General features: G+C 43.6%; 1 protein-coding gene and 1 non-coding gene across 3 annotated transcripts in view; both read right to left on the minus strand.

The window, feature by feature from the left end:
• Window positions 1-3,182: 3,182 nt before the first annotated feature.
• The window catches only part of VWA3B (von Willebrand factor A domain containing 3B), a 180,087-nt gene continuing 162,048 nt past the window's right edge, over window positions 3,183-21,221 (minus strand). For both annotated transcript variants that reach the window (XM_065927450.1, XM_065927449.1), the window contains 4 exons: window positions 16,779-16,903; window positions 15,509-15,646; window positions 13,391-13,491; window positions 3,183-4,193 (listed from right to left, as the gene is read on the minus strand). In XM_065927450.1, coding sequence (XP_065783522.1) covers window positions 3,842-4,193; window positions 13,391-13,491; window positions 15,509-15,646; window positions 16,779-16,903 — 716 coding nt within the window. In that variant the 3' untranslated portion in view covers window positions 3,183-3,841. The remainder of the gene's footprint in view (window positions 4,194-13,390; window positions 13,492-15,508; window positions 15,647-16,778; window positions 16,904-21,221) is intronic.
• LOC136165638 (U6 spliceosomal RNA) lies at window positions 7,680-7,786 on the minus strand. Its single transcript, XR_010662643.1, has one exon. It is a non-coding gene; the product is annotated as a U6 spliceosomal RNA (small nuclear RNA).

The raw sequence follows: 21,221 nt of genomic DNA on the forward strand, positions 1-21,221 counted from the left end.
TTTAGCATTTTCAAGTTACTGTCACATATTTATTTTTCTATATAACTGTACTACCAACTTCTCAAGTCTTATAAAACATTTGGTATTAGTTTTATTGGGACTATGATACATTAAAAAATGAACTCAGGGAGAACTAATATTTTCATGATGCTGAGCCATTTTATCTAAAAACAAGGGCTGTTTATTAAGTCTAATTTTGTGTCTTTCAGGAGTGTTTTAAAGTTTTTCTCATATTGTTTTTGCAAATTTATTGTTAAGTTTATTCAAGTTACAGTAGATCCTCATTATTGATGGATTTCCGTATCTGTGATTCACCTGGTCACTAAAACATCTTTGTAACTCCAAAATCAATACTCAAAGTATTTTGTAGAACATGCATATGCTCAGAGTAGTGGTGAAAACTTAAGTCATCTTTCTGCCTCTCGTTTCAGCTCTCATATGGTAAAAAGATGTCCTTTTCGTGGCATAAGTAATGCCACATTTTTTCACATTTTTGTTTGCTGCTGGAGACTTCACTGTTTAAAATGAAGTACAGCTGAAGTGTTGTCTAGTGTTCCTAAGTGCAAGATGGCTATGATGTACCTTACAAAGAAAATACATATCTACTTCCTTCAGATATGAGTTTTAGCACTGTTGGCCATGAATTCTATGTTAACAAATCAACAATACATATTAAAAAAATGTGTCTTTAAACAGAAAAACACATAAAAGGAGGTTAGATGTTGATCAGTTGGTGGAAATGATGTGACCAGAGGCTCACAGGAACCTAACCCCTAAGAACCATAATTCAGTATATGCTAAATTTAGTTTTAGAGGTAACTTTATAGAACCTAAATGCCATTTAAAATATGAGATTTATGGGAATTGACTATATTTAATTTTCTTAGTTGCTGTTGTAAATGAGGTTTCCCCTATCAATATATCTTCTAATTGATCATTACTTGTGTGTATGAAAACTGTATTGATTTTCATAGTTTGATTTTCATACAGAAACTGTATGATTTCTGTATATTAAATTTCTATCCTGCCCCCTCACTGAATTTTTTTTTGTATTAATTAGTATCAATATTATCACTTATTCTCTCAGGTTTTTCAGGTATATTCTCTTTTCATGTGAAAATATAATTTTCTTTTTCAATTCTATTCTCCTAAATAATTTTCTCATCTAATTGTGTTGGTTACAACTCCTCTCCCTTTTTATAAGGATGGTTTTTCATCTATGTTGAATTGCTCTGAGTTTAGTAATGGACTAAGGATTGCACAGACTCTCAGAGTTGAAAGGAACTTAGAAGTAATGTTGGGGATTCTGTTATTTGATGCATGAATCTTTTTTTACATCACTCAGGTGGTCATCTGGTCTCTTCTTGAACCATCTGTTCCCCTTCTTCTGATAAGAGCTTGTCACCCTATACTCATTCCACATAGCTCTGTGTGGCTATCAATCACTCCATCCTGATGCCTCTGCTCCTGGCTTTTAATCCAGGCTAATTATAAAGTGTAGCTATAAAATCTGTATATATAGTTATTATTTTTTAACAGATCTAATCTTTTTTTATTATTTCTTCTGTCATATGCTAGAAGTGCAGATTTATTCAGTGAAAATCAAATACACAAGTTACTTGAGGCAATGCATACAGATGCACATGTAAGGATGGCTGGTGATGCATCTCCTGCCTTTTCTGAAGCCTGGAAACTGTTTCTAGACAGTATATCAGGCACTCACAGGGCTCACTTTGTTTCCCAGAGATCAATGCTTCTGTCCAATGTTTTGGAAACTGTTAACATACATTTTATCAGGTGGTTTAGTAGTTTCAGGTGGGGGAAGTGGATATGGGTAGAAATCTAATTTCTGTTATTCCACATTGGCTGGAAGTAGAAATACATCAATAATTGCAGTTTTCCCAGCCCAAAGAACTGTGCATTATCACTGAGGGACAACATGTTGAATATATCACTTAATGGCATTGAGCATATCATACACTGTAATGTAATATCAAAATACTATTATGAATATTTGTACTATAGTTCATCTTTGCATCCCCATGGATCTGGAGAGAGGCAGAATAGTATAATGGTCTCTCTGCAGCCTGGCACACAGTCAGCACTCAACTGTTTACTGAATAATTGAATGGATACATGCAGGCTTACATGAAAGCACACACGCATGAAAGAATCACTACGACCAAGTGAATGACTTCCTTCCTACCCCATCAGTCCTCAGCTGTGCAGACCAAACCCAGCTGACTGCTCCAGTATCCTCCTGCTGGGGTTCTGGGTGACAGGATGCCCAGTGATAGGATGCTCTCCCCAGCCTTGTTCCAGATCATTTCCTCACTCCTCAATTCCTTCCTCCATGTGTTACTGATGCATTTTAACTTGATGCTGAGTCAATGTCCCTTTTTCTTTCATATTTTTGAAACCGGATTCCTCCTTGAAATTCTTCACCATAACCCTGGTGACCCACCCCCCCCAGCTTTTAGGAATGTAAGCATCACTTTTAATTAGATTATGAATTTTAGAGCATCACAACACTGCCCTATCTTTTCTATTTGGAGAAAGCATCCAATATTTTTCTTATTAATAATCTGTACCCTATTGTTATATAGCCCCAGAGCTATTATTGACTAGGAGAGGAGAATTTGGGAGACTATTTTATTTTTAAAATTAATGAAGCTGAGACTTCACTGGTGGTCCAGTGGTTAAGAAACTGCTTTCCAGTGCAGGAGATGCAGGTTTGATCCCTGGTAGGGGAACTAAGATCCCAAATGCTGCAGGGCAACTAAGCTCTCAAGCCACAACTAGACAGCCTGTGTGCTGTGACTAGAGAAGCCCGCGCTTCAGTGGAGACCCAGTGTAGCCAAAAAAAAGAAAAAGAAATAAACCAACCTTCTCATCACTCATCTCCAGGAAGCTGCAAGGAGAACTGCCTTTCCCAACATCTACACTAAGAATGAGAGGGGAAAAAATAAAATTAATGAAGCTAATTTTACTAAACAGTTATTGAATAGAAGTGAATATTCTTGTATGTCATTGCCAAAATGTGTTCAAAGAAAGCAGTAACAAACAGCCCAATAGTTTTGAAATGTTTCCAATGTAAGAGTCTTTATTCTGGTTCCACGCTCAATTAGAAGTACCTACAACAGACTTCAGACAAAAATAATTAGGGAGGGTTCAATAAAAATTTTCAGACAACAACAAAATAGGTAATGTTCAGTTTTACAGCTCTCAGACAAGTTACTAGGTCTTGATTTTAGTCCTACCATTTAATGATAAAATTTCTGATTATGATAAGATAATCAATGCAAAATGAGATTGCAAGCTTGGATTAGAACTACAGAATTTCAAGATTAGAACTACAGATTTCAAAAAACTTGAAAATCCTATGAGGGTAATCTGTCAGATTAAACTTCTGGGTGTCTGTGTCTATGGAAGATGGTATTCTATCAGTTTTTGAGGACAGGGGAAATAGTAGGATGAAGAATGCCCCAGAAAAGTCAGATCAATAGGCTCAACTAGTTCCAGGTAGAGGGTGGCAAGGATGACTACCTTTGTTAAGCCAGGGAAGGCGAGGATAGAATGGCGCGCGGCCTTACCTCAGCAGAGGGGCTAGTTCCACAGTGTCGGGTGGCTGAGAGCAGCCCTGAAGAAACACTGGTCCTCGTGAACATGGATGGCACTAGACTGCTTTCAGGTTTCTCAGTGGTGCTATTCAGACCCCGGCTATGGGTCGCTTGATGAGGGCAGGGCGGGGTTTTCCAGGTGTGGGTGTGGCAGCGATGGCATGGCTGGTTGACTGCTAGACCCCAGTCTGAGGACATTCTCTGGGGAAGTGATGTCAGCATTACTTAAGGGTGTTTGAGTTTTTGCTGTGCTGGGGTCTAAACTGGCCCGGAAACTGGGGTGTGAGCTCACAGGCACTATCCTTGAGAGAGGCTTCAGGATGTTCCTGGGAGACATGATATCCCCCTCCCAGCTTGGGCTTAGGGTGTCTCTTAGGGTGGGAGTCTCGGGACCTGTTGCCACGGGAAGCATCATCTGAGTCTGAGGAGACCACCTCCTGGAGAGGTAGCCTCTTACGGGCTTTCTTTTTCTTCCTTCTGGGGTTCTCCTGTCTTGTAGCTTGTAAATCCCCTGTGTTAACTTCTTTGATTGGCCACACTAGGAGAGTAGAGTTCTTTGTGTCCATGTCTTCCCTAGAGAGAGGGGGGAGAGAGAGAGAGAGAGAGAAATCAGGGTTATTCTGGTTTTGATGGCTGCTGTGTCTACAGAGATGTTCAAGTTAAGAAATAACAAGTGTGGGTGAGAATGTGGAGAAAAAGTAACCCCTTCACACTGCTGCTGGGAATGTAAACTGGTAGTGCCACTATAGAAAACAGCATGGAGGTTCCTCAAAAAATTAAAAGTAGAACAACATTTTTGATCTAGCAATTCTACTTCTGGGCACACAGCCAAAGAAAATGAAATCAGTATCTTGAAGAGATACCTGCATCCCCATGTTCACTGCAGCATTATTTACAATCACCAAGATACGGAAACAACCCAGGTGTCCACCGGTGGATGAATGGATAAAGAAAATGTGATATGTATGGGATATTATTTAGCCATAAGATAGAAGGCAATTTGCCACTTGTGACAACACGGATGGCTCTAGAGGGCATTATGCTAATTGAAATATGTCAGACAGAGATAGACAAGTACTACATGACCTCACTCATATGTGAATCTAAAAAGAGCCAAACTCATAGAAAGGGGTAACAGTATGGTGGTTGCCCGGGGCTGGGGGCAAGGGGTGGGGTGTTGGTGGGAGAAACAGCGAGATGTTGGCCAAAGGGTATAAAAAAATAAAATATATTGGGCAGTTTATTTATATTGAAGTGTTGTCCTTCAAAAAAGGCACCTTGGAAACACCATGATCCCATCCCAGCCATGCCATCATGGCGTACACCATTTCAGGAACTTGCCTTTTTCAGAAGCTTCAGGGCAAAGTAAGGACACCAGCTGCCTGGTAGTCAACCTTATTCTGTTCCCATAATTAGTATCTGCCACCTTGATCACCCACCTTTCACGCTGAGTAACTTTGCCCATGGTTGTTTCAGATCCTCTTAGAAATTGTCAAGAAAAAAATCAGTAGAGTGAGAAAAGATTTTTAGTTATTTTTAAGTAGAAAATTCCATCAATCAAATCTCTCTTCAGTGGTCTGAATCTCAAACCACATGTGATACTTTGCAAAGACTGGTTCAAGGACTCAGGAGGTAATTTCCAAGAGAGATTAAAAACTTGACCTGACCACTTTATACCCATTAGGATAGCTATTGCCAAAAAAGAAAAAACAAAACCAAGAAGTGACAAGTGTTGACAAGGATGTGGACAGATTGGAATCCTTGTGATGGGAATGGTACAGCTTCTGTGGGAAACATTGTGGCAGTTCCTCAAAATACTAAAAATAGAATTATATAGCCCAGAAATTCCACTTATTTCTGGCAATAAGTGGAATTTATTCCCAGGGACCCAATCAGATATCTTTACATGGTGACTCCTCTTGAAATGAGGATCTAGGATGGTTTTTACGGTCTTTTTGTTTGTTTGTTTTTAATTCCTAAATTATATCGACTATGCATTACTTTTGGAATAGGAATAAAACAATAAAAGATTGCAATGTGGGAGACCTGGGTTCGATTCCTCAGTCAGAAAGGTTCCCTGGAAAAGGGAATGACTACCCACTCTAGTATTCTTGCCTGGAGAATTCCATGGACAGAGGAACCTGTTGGGCTACAGTCTATGGGGTCGCAAAGAGTCAGACAAGACTGAGTGACTAACACACACACACACACACACACACACACACACAAGTTGTCAGGACTAGAATAAAAATGGATTGGGGTTTTGATCAAGGAAGAGCCTTTAGATAAACGAAGCAGATGCTGCTGGGCCACTTTATCATACTCTCCAAAATGACTGATGTTGACCAAGTTCAAGATATTCCACAAGGAAATGTCCACTCATGGGATGGCCAGCAGAGTAGGTGTGAAATGAATCTGATGTGAAAGTTCTCATCCATTCCCCCCATGCACCCTCACTTTGTTCTGTGGGGAGGGGAAGGGCGGCCATCTCCTCACTTCAGTCAGGGGACATTCTTCACCAGCACATCTAGAAGGACCCTGTGAGGTGGTTCTCTTTTGCCCTGTATGTATTCAGTCACTCAGTCGTGTCTGACTCTTTGTGACATTTTTGGACTGTAGTCTGCTATGCTCCCCTGTCCATGGGATTTTTCAGGCAAGAATACTGAAGTGGGGTGCCATTTCTTTCTCCAGAGGATCTTCCTGACCCAGGGATCGAACCCACATCTGCATTGCAGGCAGATTCTTTACTGTCTGAGCCACCAGGGAAGCTTAAGCCAAAACTGAGTTAAATTTAGTGTCCTATTGTCTTCCACTATAGAGTTAAATTCAGTAACACAACAAACAGGCCAACACTATAGGGGGTGTCTGGGGAGCCAGCCACTGTGTCTTCACTGGCTCTTCAGAGAAGCTGGTTCTACTTCCTGGAAGAGTTCTGAACATCCTGTCCACACTCTCCTTAGCTGAAAACCCAATGCATATCCTTGACCAGGCATTGTCAGCTTGCCCATATTCTTGCCGGTTCCCTGAGGCCTCAATTCTGTTCTGCCCTAAGTGTGTCTCTGTCAGTAAGACCATCTTAGTAAATGAACAACAGGGGGACCTCTGGGGTGGGCACTGAAGAGGTGTTTGATGAGGATCAGGAGGCCCTGGGGTTTTGATAACAGAAGGGGCAGAAAGTGGAGAAACTGGTAAGAAAAGGCAGTTGCTGGGTTTTCCTGGTGGTCCAGTGGTGAGAGTCCGCCTGCCAATGTGGAGGACTTGGGTTCGATCTCTGGTCCGGGAAGATTTCATGTGCCTCGGGGCAACTAAGCCTTCACACCACTACTACTGAGCCTGTGCTCTAGAATCTGTTCTCTGTAATAAGAGAAGCTACTGCAATGAGGAGCCTGAGCACTGCAACTGGAGAGTAGCCCCTCCTCACTGAAACTGGAGAAAGCTCTCCTGCAGCAACAAAGACCCAGCACAGCTGAAATAAAAAAATAATTTGAAAAAAAAAGAAAAGGCAGTTTCCATCCAAATGGCTCCCCCTGGCCCTCAGGGGTAATGGATCTCCATGACTCTGTGTTCTGGTTCCAAGAACTACACGCCTTCTGAGGACAGGTAATGGCATTTTTCCCTCCGGATATGGCAGGGAACTCAATCATAGGGTTACTGCTGAACTGCTTATCTTTTAGGCCTTGGAAATGAGGCTCCTGATCTGACCAGGATGGACTGAGGCTGCTAATGACATACAGAGACTTAATGATTTCAGAGGTAAGCTCCTTTTTTTTTTTTTTTTCCATTTATTTTTATTAGTTGGAGGCTAATTATTTTACAATATTGTAGTGGTTTTTGTCATACATTGACATGAATCAGCCATGGATTTACATGTATTCCCCATCCTGATCCCCCACCTCCCTCTCTACCTGATCCCTCTGGGTCTTCCCAGTACACCAGGCCCAAGCACTTGTCTCATGCCTCCAATCTGGGCTGGTGATCTGTTTCACCCTAGATAATATACATGTTTCAATGCTGCTCTCTCAAAACATCCCACCCTTGCCTTCTCCCACAGAGTCCAAAAAAAAAATGGAACGCTTCATGAATATGCGTGTCATCCTTGCACAGGGGCCATGCTAATCTTCTCTGTATTGTTCCAATTTTAGTATATGTGCTGCCGAAGTGAGCATGAGGCAAGCTCCTTTTAAGGGAAAAATAGTCAGTGGTGACCGGGTGAGATGGTGGGAAGTGATTTATCTCGGGTAATGTCAGAGTCCGCAATGTGAGGCCAGGCTACATGGATAAAGGGAGGAGTGTTCAACAACATGGGAATTATCATCGCCTGTGGGGGCACAGTCTTAATTCAAACAGCTTGATGGAAAATTACTAAACTGCTCAAAGAATGATAACGAGAGGCTAGTATTTTGTGTAATAGGAATTAAGAGCTGGCCACAGACCCAGACAAACCACATCTGAACCCTTGGAGGAGGGTCCCCCCTCCAGAACTCTTATCCCGAAGTCCAAATGGTTATAATCACGCATCAAGGGAAGAACACTCTTGCCTCCAGGATCTCATGACCAGCACCATACTTCAGATGCCCAATGATTTTCCCTCAGCACAGAGACAATAAATAGTTTACTCTGGCTTTCCTGAGATCACATTTAGAATGTTGCTAAATTTTTTTCAAGAAATCAGACTTCCTCTACAGTAAATTTTCTTAAAGAGGAGGCTTGAAGGCAATCTGCCCAAGTTGTGCTCTGTCAAGAAGAAAGGGAAGGAGTCCCCTGGTGGCACAGTGGATGAGAATCTGCCTGCCAATGAAGGAGACATGGGAAGATCCCACATGCCGCGTGGCAACTAAGCTCGTGCACCACAACTACAGAGCCTGAGCTCTAGAACTGTGCTCTGCGGCAGGAGGGGCCTCCACAGTAAGACTGCACACCGCAGCCAGAGAAAACCTGAGCACGGCAGTGAAGTCCCAGCGCAGTCATAAATAAATTTTTTAAATTTCAGTAAAGGAAGGGAAGATGGATTCCAGTTCTGTTGGGAGGGTTTTCCAACCAGTTACATGGCGTCAGGAGCATGGATTCAGCTGCCAGAGCTGCCCTGCCCAGAGGAGCATGTGATCCCCAGCTGTGGGTGGTTGAATAACACCAGTAGGGGCACGTCCTTTCGCTGGAGGAAACCGGAAGTCCGAGCATTAAGCCCACCAGGCACACTTTCCTGGAAGGAGCGAGAAAACCCAGGCTTCTGATGTGAACAGGATCCCTGGGGAGGTAGGGAGACCCAGGATGTGAATCTCCTGCTGGCGAGAAGGGAGGATGCCAAAAAGCGGGGAACATTCCTTCCGGTACACTTGCTTTGGGGAGTTAGAAAAAATTACATGTGTGTTCTCTAAATGGGGAAAGCCTTAGACAGGTTAGGGGATATTCTTGCAAAGAATAGAGATCTCTGATGCTGTGAAATATAGAAAAAGCTCAGGAACTTTCCTGAAGGTAAGGCATGGCAAGAGTGATCATTTCCCTCCACCAGACACACCTCTTTCAGAAGCGCCATCAGAGAACACAGTCATTGGGTTGCAAAGGAAAGAGGAAATTGGAACAGCCTCACAAACATGGTGATACTAAAACTATCTCCTTTAAGGACTAGTTATTTGGAATTTAGCGAACTTGGCAACATATTTTGCAAACCAAACTTATTATGAGGTTTTAAGAATCATTTCAGGGAGGGGGGATCGGGATGGGGAATACATGTAACTCCATGGCTGATTCATGTCAATGTATGACAAAACCCACTGCAATGTTGCAAAGTAATTAGCCTCCAACTAATAAAAATAATTGGAAAAAAAAAAAGAATCATTTCAGTGTCAAATTTTGAACTGAAAATGAAAAATTTGTATCAGCTGTAGCCATATTCAATCAATGTTGAACTCTTCACCTTCCAAATACTGTTCTTCCTGCCTTTCACTATGTGACACCCTCGTGAGGAACCAGAAGAGGGGTTTGCTGAAAATACTCTGTTAGCCCCAACTGAAGACCCCAAGAAGGAAGAATAAAAGGAGGGGCAGAGGGTGAAAAGTTGGATATCTGGCACTCAGGTCCATAGCTGTTTGGGGCCATGTACCCCTGGTCTCACCAACCCCAAATGGTTGTTTATAGTGGATTCGATATTTCAAAACAAAATTTAGTCAAGTGATGTCCTGTTGGAGTTGTAACCTACAATTCATTTCTTTAATTAGTCCATTGAAGAAAGCACCATAATTTTTTTTTAATGGTCTCATTTAGTGCAATGGTGTGAAGATCTGCTAAAGAACAACCAAAGGGAGGTGGTCCATTTAGAAAGTGAGTGAGAAAGACAGAGAATGAAATCATGGTTGCCAGGGGCGGGGGAAGGATTCAAAGAAGGGATAGTTAGGGATTTCGGATGGACATGTACACATTGCTGTATTTAAAATGGATAGTCAACAAGGACCTACTGTATAGCACAGGGAACTCTGTTCAATGTTATATGGCAGAGGGAAGTTTGAGGATGAGAATAGATACATGTATATGTATGGCTGAGTCCCTTTGCTATTCACCTGAAACTATCACAACATTGTAATTGGCTATAACAGATACAAAATAAAAAGTTTTTTTTAAAAAAAGAACCATCTGCTCCAAATGTATGATAATCATACAAAGTAAAGATATCTTAGGAAAAAAAAAAACCCAAGAACAGGTAAGAAAGAGCTTCTAATGAGAAAGGACCTACCAGAAGGAAATTCCAGTGTAGATACAACAATCAGACCTACGCCTTTATTCTGTGTGCTCACACCTGCCAGCTCCAATTACGGAAACAGAGACAGATTAAGCTCTGAACTTAGCAGGCTGGATGTGACCTCTGCTTAGGAGAATTAAAAGCTGTCTCTTGCTAGCAGAGAGGCAGCCAGAGCAACAGAACAGTGGAAATTACAAAGGGGGACAAGAGGGTCAATGAATGCTTCTGCTGTGTAAAGACCCAGAAGCTGGGGTAGGTCACTAGCAGTAGAGAGTTTTAAATAAGGCCTGGGGCAGTACTAAGGTAGAAAATAATGAAAGGCTTTTCTCAACATAAAGGATTGAATTTTAATTCTAAAATAGTGATTGTTAATCTTGAGTTTAATGAAGATGGTCAACACCTAGACCCGCGTATCCATATTCCTTTATTAAGTAAGTATGTAAAGTCGCTCAGTCGTGTTCGACTCTTTGCGATGCCATGGGCTATAGCCTACCAGGCTCCTCTGTCCATGGGATTTTCCAGGCAAGAATACTGGAGTGGGTTACCATTTCCTTCTCCAGGGGATCTTAGATGCTTTACCATCTGAGCCACCAGGAAGCCCATTCCTTTATTAGGTACTATAATTTGGAAATCAAATTGTTTGAGGAGGATTTTGAGATGAACAAAAAACAGTTCTATCATTTAAAAATGAAATATTCATCTAGAAAAAGGATCATAACATCTATTTTCAACAATCATACCAAATAAAAGCTTTTCTGTGGAACTACACGCCCCTAAAGGAGTCTTGCTGGGCATCCCCTAGTATTTGTTCATTCTTCAAATTGTCCTTGGGTACATCTTGCAGGCTGGACCCTGGCAACCAGGATATAGAAGTGGATAGAAAACCCCTGCTTTCAAAGACTCATGTCCAGTAAGAGTGATGACCATGAAAGTACATGGTCCAACACAAGGGAACAGTGTCATAATGAAAATGTTTACAGGAGGCAGTGAGATCACCTCATCACAGAGGACTGGAGTCCCAGAACATCACACAGGATGCTTGCCTTTGATGTTGGAATTCCCCAGGCGGCCAAGGGCAAGAGTAGCATTCCAGGGAGGGAATACTTAGCCTATGCAGAGGCACAGGGCTTTGAAAAAGCACAGAATGGGAAAAACCTAGAAGTTTATAAATTTAGTATGGTTAGTGTGTAGAGGGCTTTTGGGAGGATAGTTGGGGAGTAGCTAGGGGAAAAGTTAGACCAGGTAGGTAGGTGTCGTTCAGGTCAAGAAGAAGCTAAGCTAGGTTAAGAGGAGGCATTTCAGGGAGGAGGGAGCTTTAGTGGGGGAGGGACAAGAGCAGATTTGCCTGTGAGGAAGATTCTTCTGCCCAGCCCTCAGGGGAGATGGCTGGACAGCACGGCAGGAGGAAGCCTCCTGACCTAATGTAGCACATGTGCAGCAGTGCTGAGAAATATTTGCAAGTTGTTTATAGAATATGTCTGTCTTTAAATAAATCCACTTCTTACCTATCACTTTGTCTCTCACTGAATTCTTTCTGCAATGAGACATCAAGATCTTGAGCTTCATTAAGTCCTGAGACCAAGAGTGTGGTCTCAGTTAAAAGACAGTGGGTTCAAGTTCCAGTCTGAGTTGTGTGGTTTCAGATCTGGGTGGTGGATGGAGTCCAGGGTAGCTGACTGAGCAAGGATGCCAGACAGTGGGGGTACAGATCTCTTAGGGGAACTACTGACTGAGACTGCCTGCCCTGGTCAGGCACCATAGTAACCACTGGAATGAGTTATCTCAAGCAGGAGGTCCTGGTAAGGAATGTGGAACTAACAAGCTTACCACCAACTGGAAGAATTCAGGGAAGGTCAAAAGGAGAGAGGAGACTCCAGTCCACATGTCCTGCCAATCTCCCAGAATCCTATTGGCTGGAATCCATCTTGGCTGAGTGATGTGTGAAGCACCAGGAAGGACCCTGAATCAGAATGACTGGCCAGAGACAACCTGGAAACGAATCCCATCACCGTAAAACCGAGACTGGGAGCCACATGGCAGAGCAGTCCTCCTGGGTTCCCATGCCCTCCTGCTCTCCATCCAGGTGCCCTTCCCGATAAAGCCTCTTGCTTTGTCAGCACATGTGTCTCCTCGAACAATTCACTTCCCAAGTGTTAGACAAGAGCCCACTCTTGGGTTCTGGAAGAGGTCCCTCTTCCTGCAACAGACATGCTGGGCAGATCAGCGTAGGACAAGGAGGGACTCTGACGTCAGAGGGAGGGATCCAGGCTTCCACAAGCCCAGAGCTGGGGAAAGCAGCACAGTGAGAGAACGCCTGGTGGTTTCTGTCTATGAAGCCCAGGTGAGGCCACGGGGACAGGGAAGGTTGGCACCCAAAGATGGCCCAACCTGTGCTCAAGGTCACCTCCAAGGTCATGGCTCTGACTCCAACTTTGATGCTCCTTGTTGGTTCCAGGGACTTGGGTTCTTGCCTACTCTCGAGGTCTCAGCCTTTTCTTACTGATTTTGCTTTAATCCGCCTTTCCAGCTTTTAGTGATCCTGCTGCCTCAGATAAAAATGTGTTCACCCACTGTTGCCCCAGGAAACTACCATACCCCCACACTCACCAGGGCACAGGTAAGCCAGGACCTGCACCCTACTCTCACTCCCCATGAGGAGAGGCAACGGGTGACTGGTCCCAAGTGCAACTTAATCTAACCTGTGCTTTCTAGTAAGATTTCATCTTAGAAGACCTTGAATCCTTACCAATAAAAGGAAAATAATTCCTTCAGATTCACGAAAGGATTGAATGCTTTTCTGAAAGGTCAGTGAAATACATAATGTTGAATTTGAGATTAGAACCAGATAGGCAAACAACCAGCAGATAAACAGTGTGGTGTGGAAGGAACCATCATCCTAGGCCTGCATTTTAGCAGGAAATCCTCACTTTTGCTTTTCTCCCCAAGCATTTAGAGATCATAGATCTCAACTCAGAAGCAGATGAAAAGTGCAAAGACATAAATCAAATTCAGAAAGTAAGAAGTTGGGTCCACTTACACTTTTGAATCCTCCTGAATTGGGGGTGACTTAATATGAGAGCAAGAGAGAGCATATTTGTTTTGGCTGATCTTAATGAGTGCACTTCGAGGGCAAAATTCCTGTAAAAATACAAAAAGAGTTCATTCAATTTAAATCAGAAATGTCCACAATTCAGATGTGATTTTATTTTTCTAGTACAGCCCATTGTAATAGCTACCAGCCATTTTCCTATTCTGGTGACACTTAAGAGAGTGGTTTGAATGCAGAGTCTAACTTGGTGATTTTATACTGAATAAAAGTCATCATTGAATCCTTTCTGTCATTTTTCCACATTCTGGATCATTTGCCAAGTTTACCCCCCTAAGATGTGTGTGTGCATGCACAAACACACACTATTTCATATAACTATCTTCCTTTCCATCTTAACTTCAGCCTTGTCCATCTCCTTTCTGGACTTATAAATTATCACCACCACCTGATGCTCAATGTCCCACTGTCAGACGCTGGGTCTCCCAGAATTCCTATCAGAAGTGCCCTTGGCGTCTATCTTCCAGACCACACTATCTAGTCTCTATGGCCCTGCTCTCCTGTGGATAATTTCTGAGGTCCTTCCTGGGCTCTGAGGCTCTTCCTCAGGGACTCTGGGTCACCTGGAGTTCATTCAGGGGTATCTCTTCCAATGACCCTATATCTGCTTTCTCCTCTCTTGCCTGGTAGAAGTCCCCAGAGTGGGGCCACCTGGCAGAGATGCTTCCCACCCACTTCTAGCCTTCTTCACTATCATCCAAACAGCCCCAGAAGAGTCCATCATCCCTCAGGAGTTTTCCTGGATTGATGAGAAGGCGCCCTCTCCCCCTCTTGATCTTTCAGATTGGATGCAGCACTCCAGGGACACAGGCTCTGATGGCCTTCACTCATCCATCCCAAGTTTCATTCCTTCATCCTAAAATCCACTCACCATGACCCTTTCCCTGATGGACACACCTCAGTTACAGTCCAGAACTGACAAGATATTTTAATTCTGTTTAATTGGGCACAGGTATTTAGAGAGCAGGCCATGAAACCAGACTCCCTGGGTGTGACTTCACTTCTCCACTTCTGGCTTCTTATATAAAAATGGGAGTATGAGTATGCACCTCACTATGTTCTCAGCATCCGATTGTTCACTATGTGTGAAGCACTTGGGTTTGTACCCATGCCACATAGAAAGTGCTGAATACAGTCAGCACGATTATACTTGTTTGCCAATACATTTTCCAGGTGTATTACATGGGCCATCAAAACAACAGTATTTCCACTAGAAACATCACTTATGCAAGTGCTTTACAAAACCATGTTAAGAATGTGCTCATTAGCAGCAGTGGTACCAGGGGTGCAAAGATGGATAGGACCCAGGCCCTGCCTTTAAGGAGTTGGGAGATTGGAGAGGGATCTGGTGTGAGAGGAAGGTAGAAGAGTGTGCAAGGGGACCTGGGGGCCTCAGCAGAAACAGGGCAGAGTCTTCAGGGGACAGGAGTTTATATGGAAGAAGATGTAGAGGGTAATCCAGGAAGGGTTAAAAACCTAGAGGCTTGAGAAAGTCCACTGTGTTCAGGAAGCAGTGAGCCTTCGATATGGCTGGGAGTCAAACTCACAGGGCAGGGGGGTCAGGCTGAGGTTGGGCTGGGCTTTTCCTTGAGGTTTAAGAGAAGTGTGTGTGTGTATAGGGATGGAGCAGGGGCAGGCGGCACATCAGGGAGGCAAGGGACCTCATCAAATTTGTAAACTGATATTTTTTCTAAAACTTTTAGGAAAAATACATAGGGAGGAGCAGTAGGGTGAGAGAATGGGGCTGTAAGAAACTGGGGAGGCTCTTGATGAAGCTAGAACTGGAGCAAGTCTCCACAGTCCCCAAATGTGGAATGAGAGCCCCAGAGACCATCTGATGGGGGAGTTACAAGAGCACTGTGACCTCAGCAAGGGCAGACTTCGAGTTGCCCAGTGGACGGAACTCTAACCACAGGAGCTGGAGGTGCAGGGGAAATAGATACAGCTAGGGCAGGAAAGAGCCAGGCACTGCACACAAGAAAGGCGGGGGTCGAGGAAACTACTTTCTGCCTGAAGAAAAAGTGCTTTTCTAAATGAAAATCTACTTACTCTCCGGTTGTTACACTTTAAAACTGTGTAGAATTTATCTTCAGCCATATCTTGATTTGGAAGTGCAATAACAATGGCAGGGACATAGAAGTCAAATCCTTTGGGGATCACAATTTTGGCAAACACATAATCTCCAACCTGTAGATGAGAACATCTTTCAGAGCAAATATTCAGCTTATGGATCTTAGAAACAACAGTAAATAAGCTTGTTTGGAAACATCCCAATATGCTAGCTGATGCTAGGATTCAAACACATATTTTTTCCCTTAGTTGGAAAGAGTTACTAGTTCCAGCATTTTCTGGGTTCATAGGGCCCTGGCTGGAATTTTGTGATCAGTTTGTGGAAGCTGCATTCAGCAGGGCTTCACCTGCCAAGGGTCTCAGGGACAGCCAGCAAGGTGGCGAGGGGTCTGGAAACCAACTCCTCCAATGACTCGTTGAAGGAACCAGGATTCTTTGACACAAGAATGAGTTTGAAGGGCTATCAGGGACAGAGGAAAGGAGCGTGTTGTTTAATGTGGCTCTGAATCTCACACCTGGAATCTGTGGGGAAAAGTCACAGAGAGATAACTTCCAGGAGAAACAAACTCTGGTGAAGGGACACAGAGTTTTGGGCATCAGTCAGATGGAGGGGATTTGTGGTTGGGGGAAAGTGTCCTGATATGCCTTTGGGTCTGCCCAGGAGATGCGGGGACAGACAACCCACATGAGCCCTCTGAGTGCCCCTCACTGCTTTTCCTCCAGGCTCATACTATTCAAGAAACAGCAGCAGTGGAACTCTGCAGAGGCCTTCTCCTCTGGCCTTGGTGCTGGAACAAGGCCAACCCAGGAGAATGGGCAGACACAGCATGGCTCTGAAGAACTTACAAGCAGATGAGAACACAGCAGCCCGGCTCCCCCCTGGGATTAACACTGAGGGGCAACTGCACTATGGCATCAAGGTCTGGCATCAACTGATTACGGAGTCAAGGCAAGTGCTACCTCTGTTCTTGTTACTCAATCTGTTTTAGTCTAATGTCCTGCAATGAAAGCTTTCAGAGCTCTAGCAGTTATAGCAACTCCCTTCCCACCACCCATCTATTGTCTGTAGAGCAACAAAGGCCTCAGGGGCAATGCAAGCAGGACTGAGCTATTTAAACAAGGCGTTGGCAGATGAGGGTCAAGAGCAAAGAAATTGCTAGGCAAGAGGTCAGAGGAACACCGGCCACTGCTGTCCAGAACTCTAGGAATGGTGGAAAGGGGCCTGGGAACAGCTGGCTGGAGCAGGTACCTGGAGCAGTGGGCAGGGCATGGCGCCACCCACCGGCGTGATGAACGAGATGGGCACAACCTTGGTGTCTCCATACCTGAAGCCCACGAGTGCATGGGTGGGGCTCACACACCTCTTCACAACTCCTATAAGAAATCAATTTATTGAAATGAAATATAAAGACAATGCCTGTTCCCTTAGGCTTGCCCCATGCTTTTGGATTTGCTAAGTTATAACACTTTGCCTGCTGAAATCAGCGAGCCCCTTGATTTCTCTACCACATAACTGGGTTCTGTGATGCCTGCTAGGGTTAACTAGCTCAGACAGCAGTGCCGTGCTCTGGTCTGGAGCTGAGCTGGGAAGCTGAGAGAACACGTGGGAACCTGTTCAACCAGTATTCCCAGAAACCATCCTGATAGGAACACTGATCCTAGAAATACTCTCTCCCTGAATGCTTCCTACCATCTTATTTATTTTAGCTATATTTCCTTCTATAATATACTTGGAGACAGAAAATCATTATTGTTAAATTGAGAAAGTGAAAGGCAATATAAATTCCCATCCTCAGCTTCTCATCTGATATTACACACCCCACGGCTTCCCTAAAATGTATAATCAAAAAATGAAGGAAAAAAAAGTAAGTTTTCTTGTCTTTTAGTTATATGGGGAGATTATTATAACAGGAAAAGAATATATCAGTGTTAAGGTTCATGTATGTTGTTATTTATCCTAGGTGAAATTAATTTTCCCATTGCAAAGGGATTATCAATATTAGGGAGAGGTTTTTGACAGGGACACTTCCCCAGCAGTAACAGCTTCACTTGGACCCCCTTCTCCTGAGACAGAAATGTGCTCGTCCCCACACTGGGCTCCAACGACCTGCCCTGGCTTCCCCACTCCAGCTCACATGCCAGCCTTAGTGAAGTCTCAGGTCCTTCCAGGTGGCAAAGAAACAGCTGCTGGCTTTCATCTTGAGTCCACGCATCTTGTATCAGTTATTTATTTATAAAGAATCTAATCCTTTTATTTTGGCCACACTGCAAAGCTTACGGGATCTTAGTTCCTCCACCAGGCATCCAACCCGTGTCCCCTGCAGTGGAGGTGCTGAGTCTTAACCACTGGATCGCCAGGGAAGTTCCCCCTGTTTCTTGTTTTAAAAGGTCAAAGAAAGGGAAAGCTTAAAAACAAAACAACTGCCCTCCCCTCCCCACCACACACAAGAAAACCAGCTTTACCTTATCTATTTTCTTATTGGGCTAAAATGTTTGGTTTGGTTTCTGAAGTACTAGTTACACACTATTCACACATTTTCTACCATAAACTGACTCTACCTTTTTCATTAGGAAAACAAACGCTACTTTTTATAAAGAATTCCTACTATGAAAACAAAGAGCCACTGTGAGGTGAGAAGAATCTTACATCCCCAGCATATGTGTGCCCCTGCCACAACCACCAACCACTGCCACCAGAGCAGGGGTGAGGCTCCAAGCTGCCCAGATGCCCTTGTTGGTCAGTATGACCTTCCTCAAACTCTTAGCCTTTGGGACTGTGTAGAATCCAGTCTTAAAACTGGGGTAAGTTTTTCAGGTGTCTGCCTGAGTTGAGCAGCTGTGCAGCTGCATGGCCGTGGAGTCTACACCATGTATTAGCTGCTTCTTTACATAAAAAGCCTTCCTGCCCCTGATCTAGATCATTTGACCTAGACATTTGTTAAGCTTCTACCAGTTCTTTTCTGTTTCAGTCTCTGCATTCGTGGGTTTTTGTTCACCTCCAGAAATCAGTGCAGTTTCTTCCCAATTAACTGTGGAGCCAGCCTCATGGTGCTGACACCTGGCTGGCTGTCAATCAGGATGGAGGACCCAGAGCTGCTGGCCTGTCTGGTTATGGCTCGGCCTCTGCACTAACTTCTTCTCCACCTCATTAAGGAGTCGCTGCCATTTCCAGGTCCTGATTCAAGATTGGCTTCCTATTCTGGGCTGCCCTTACGCTGCAGTTTCCTTCTGCCCTCAGCCTCAGAGAGGTGAGAAGGTATCTCTCAGGGCCATTTGGGGCTCTGGCTCTGGAGGTTGGACCAGAACCACCTCCATGGCTTTCTGTCGTCCTCCTGCTGGAGGCTCAGGGATCCCCATCTTCCTGGGTATGAGTCAGCTTCCCTACCTCGGTTAGGGGATTCTCCTATACCCAGGTGGGAGGAGAAGGGGGTGCCCCCCAGTTGAGACCCTCAGTGAAAACACTGCCCATGCCCAAAGGTCAGAGGAATGAAGAAACAGTCTAAGTAGACAGCATGCGTCAGTTAGTTTAGCGAAAGAAAGCAGCGGTGGTTTTCAATCTTCATTCCAAGCAGGAATTTCTCAGGTTGGAGTGCAGATTTTTTTACCTCTGGCTATAAGAACCTTCTGATATTCACAACTGGGCTGGGATTCCATTTCCTGGAAAAGGCATCTGTTCTGCTCAACTGGAAACGTGCCTTCCACTTGCCCCACCTCCACTGACTTCCAGCCTATACATCTAGTCATCATAGTCTCTTCTTCCTTTAGTCTCAGAGGTTTCCTCTGTAGCTCACTGTGCTGGTTTTGCGTTTTTGAATTGTTCTTAAACTTTTAAAACTACTGTTAAAGTTTTTAAACTTCCAGCAGTGTTCTATACCCCCAAGTGAGGACCCCAGGTGAGTTATTTATATCTCCCAAGAGGCAGTAATAGACAAACTCTACAGGTAATTAACACTTTCCAATTTCAAAATGCTGCACATTATCAAATTTAATCAACATCATGATCTTATGGGGGTTTTCACTGTTTTAAATCCCATTTGGAGAGAGAAGGAAACAAGTTTAGAATACTTCAGTGATGTCAGTCACCTGACTGGTAGAGGCAAGAAACAGATTTCAAAAACAAAAATTAGGATTTTTCTGGTCCTAAATCATTACACCTGGGAAAGTATTCTGTTTCCCACTCCCAGTCTTTTTTTTTTTTTTTTTTCTGTTGTAATTTGTTCTGATGGCATAGTGCAGAAATCTTGCAACCCACACTTTTCATCATTAAGGATTTCCTGAGATAAAATACTGCTTTTTACTGAACAACAAGAAATATGACACAGTTCCTACAAATAATGATTAAAATAAAGCTCTGAGATGTGTCCACCTTCCTGATTTTCAGCATCAGGATGAACCAGGCTATCAGCTTGCCACTTCTGTTCTGCACAACACAGTCTGCCCTCCACTAGCTAATCCACACTCATCCCTGGGGCAGAGGCTGTTGCTGTTCAGTCACTCAGTCGTGTCTGACTATTTGTGACCCCGTGGACTGCAGCACGACAGGCTTCCCTATTCTTCACTACCTCCCGGAGTTTGCTTAAACTCATGTTCATTGAGTCGGTGATACTATCCAACCATCTAGTCCACTGCCACCCCCTTTTCCTCCTGCCCTCAATCTTTCCCAGCATCAGGGTCTTTTCCAATGAGTCAGCTCTTTGTATCAGCTGGCCAGAGTATTGGAGCTTCAGCTTCAGCATCAATCCTTCCAATAAATATTCAGGACTGATTTCCTTTAGGATTGACTGGTTTGATCTCCTTGCAGTCCAAGAGACTTTCAAGAGTCTTCTCCAGCACCACAATTTGAAAGCATCGATTCTTTGGAACAGAGGTAGCCAAATTCCCAAGGGTGGCAGCAAGACTGAGCCAGTTTTGCTCCTGCACAGACCTGGCCTTATGCAAAGGATGCTTTGGTCCAATTGCTCTGAAGCTGCCTTCGGCTTAGCTGTTTTCCTCTAGAAACATTTATGAGGCTTTGAACAAAGATTATCAGAAAGGAGTCACCAATGAAGATCATGCCTGTGCTCCTCAAAATTCTATTTGGCCTTCTTTTTTGGAAGGGGTAAAAAAAAATCAAATACAATATCCTAGTTGTTAGTTCTACACATATGTTTGCTGGAAACCCAAATTCCTATTTAAGTATTTTTCCCACTTAAAAAGCAGATTTAATTAAGTTTAATAAATAATTTTTTCAAACTGGTGATTGACAGTAAGATTGGCTATACTTCAAGGTATAATCTTTTTGATGGGCACCTCTTCTTCCAGGTTCTTTAAGCTCTCTTTCCCCATAGGATTTTACATGATTTCAGTGAGTACTTTTGTTCCGACGTGTCAAAAATCTCTATCTCTGAACAGATTTCCTCTCCAGATTCTAGATCTCCAACTGCTTTTCTGACAATGTTAGTGTCTCATGGTGCACCTATAATTCATCAGGTCCCAGGCACATTGGACTCTTCCTCTAAGGAAGAGGCTGTCATAAGCATTCCATTCTCAGGGCTTCTACTGAAGCCCTGCTCTTCCCTTGCTAGAACTCTCTCCCCCAGATAATCTCATGGCCCCTTTTAATTAATTTATTTTTAAATTTTATTTTTTAATTTTTTTGGCTGCGCCACACGCTATGTGGGATCTTAGCTTCCTGACCAGGGTTCAAATCTAT

This window comes from Muntiacus reevesi, chromosome 3 (assembly GCF_963930625.1).
Source record: "Muntiacus reevesi chromosome 3, mMunRee1.1, whole genome shotgun sequence".
NCBI lineage: Eukaryota > Metazoa > Chordata > Mammalia > Artiodactyla > Cervidae > Muntiacus > Muntiacus reevesi.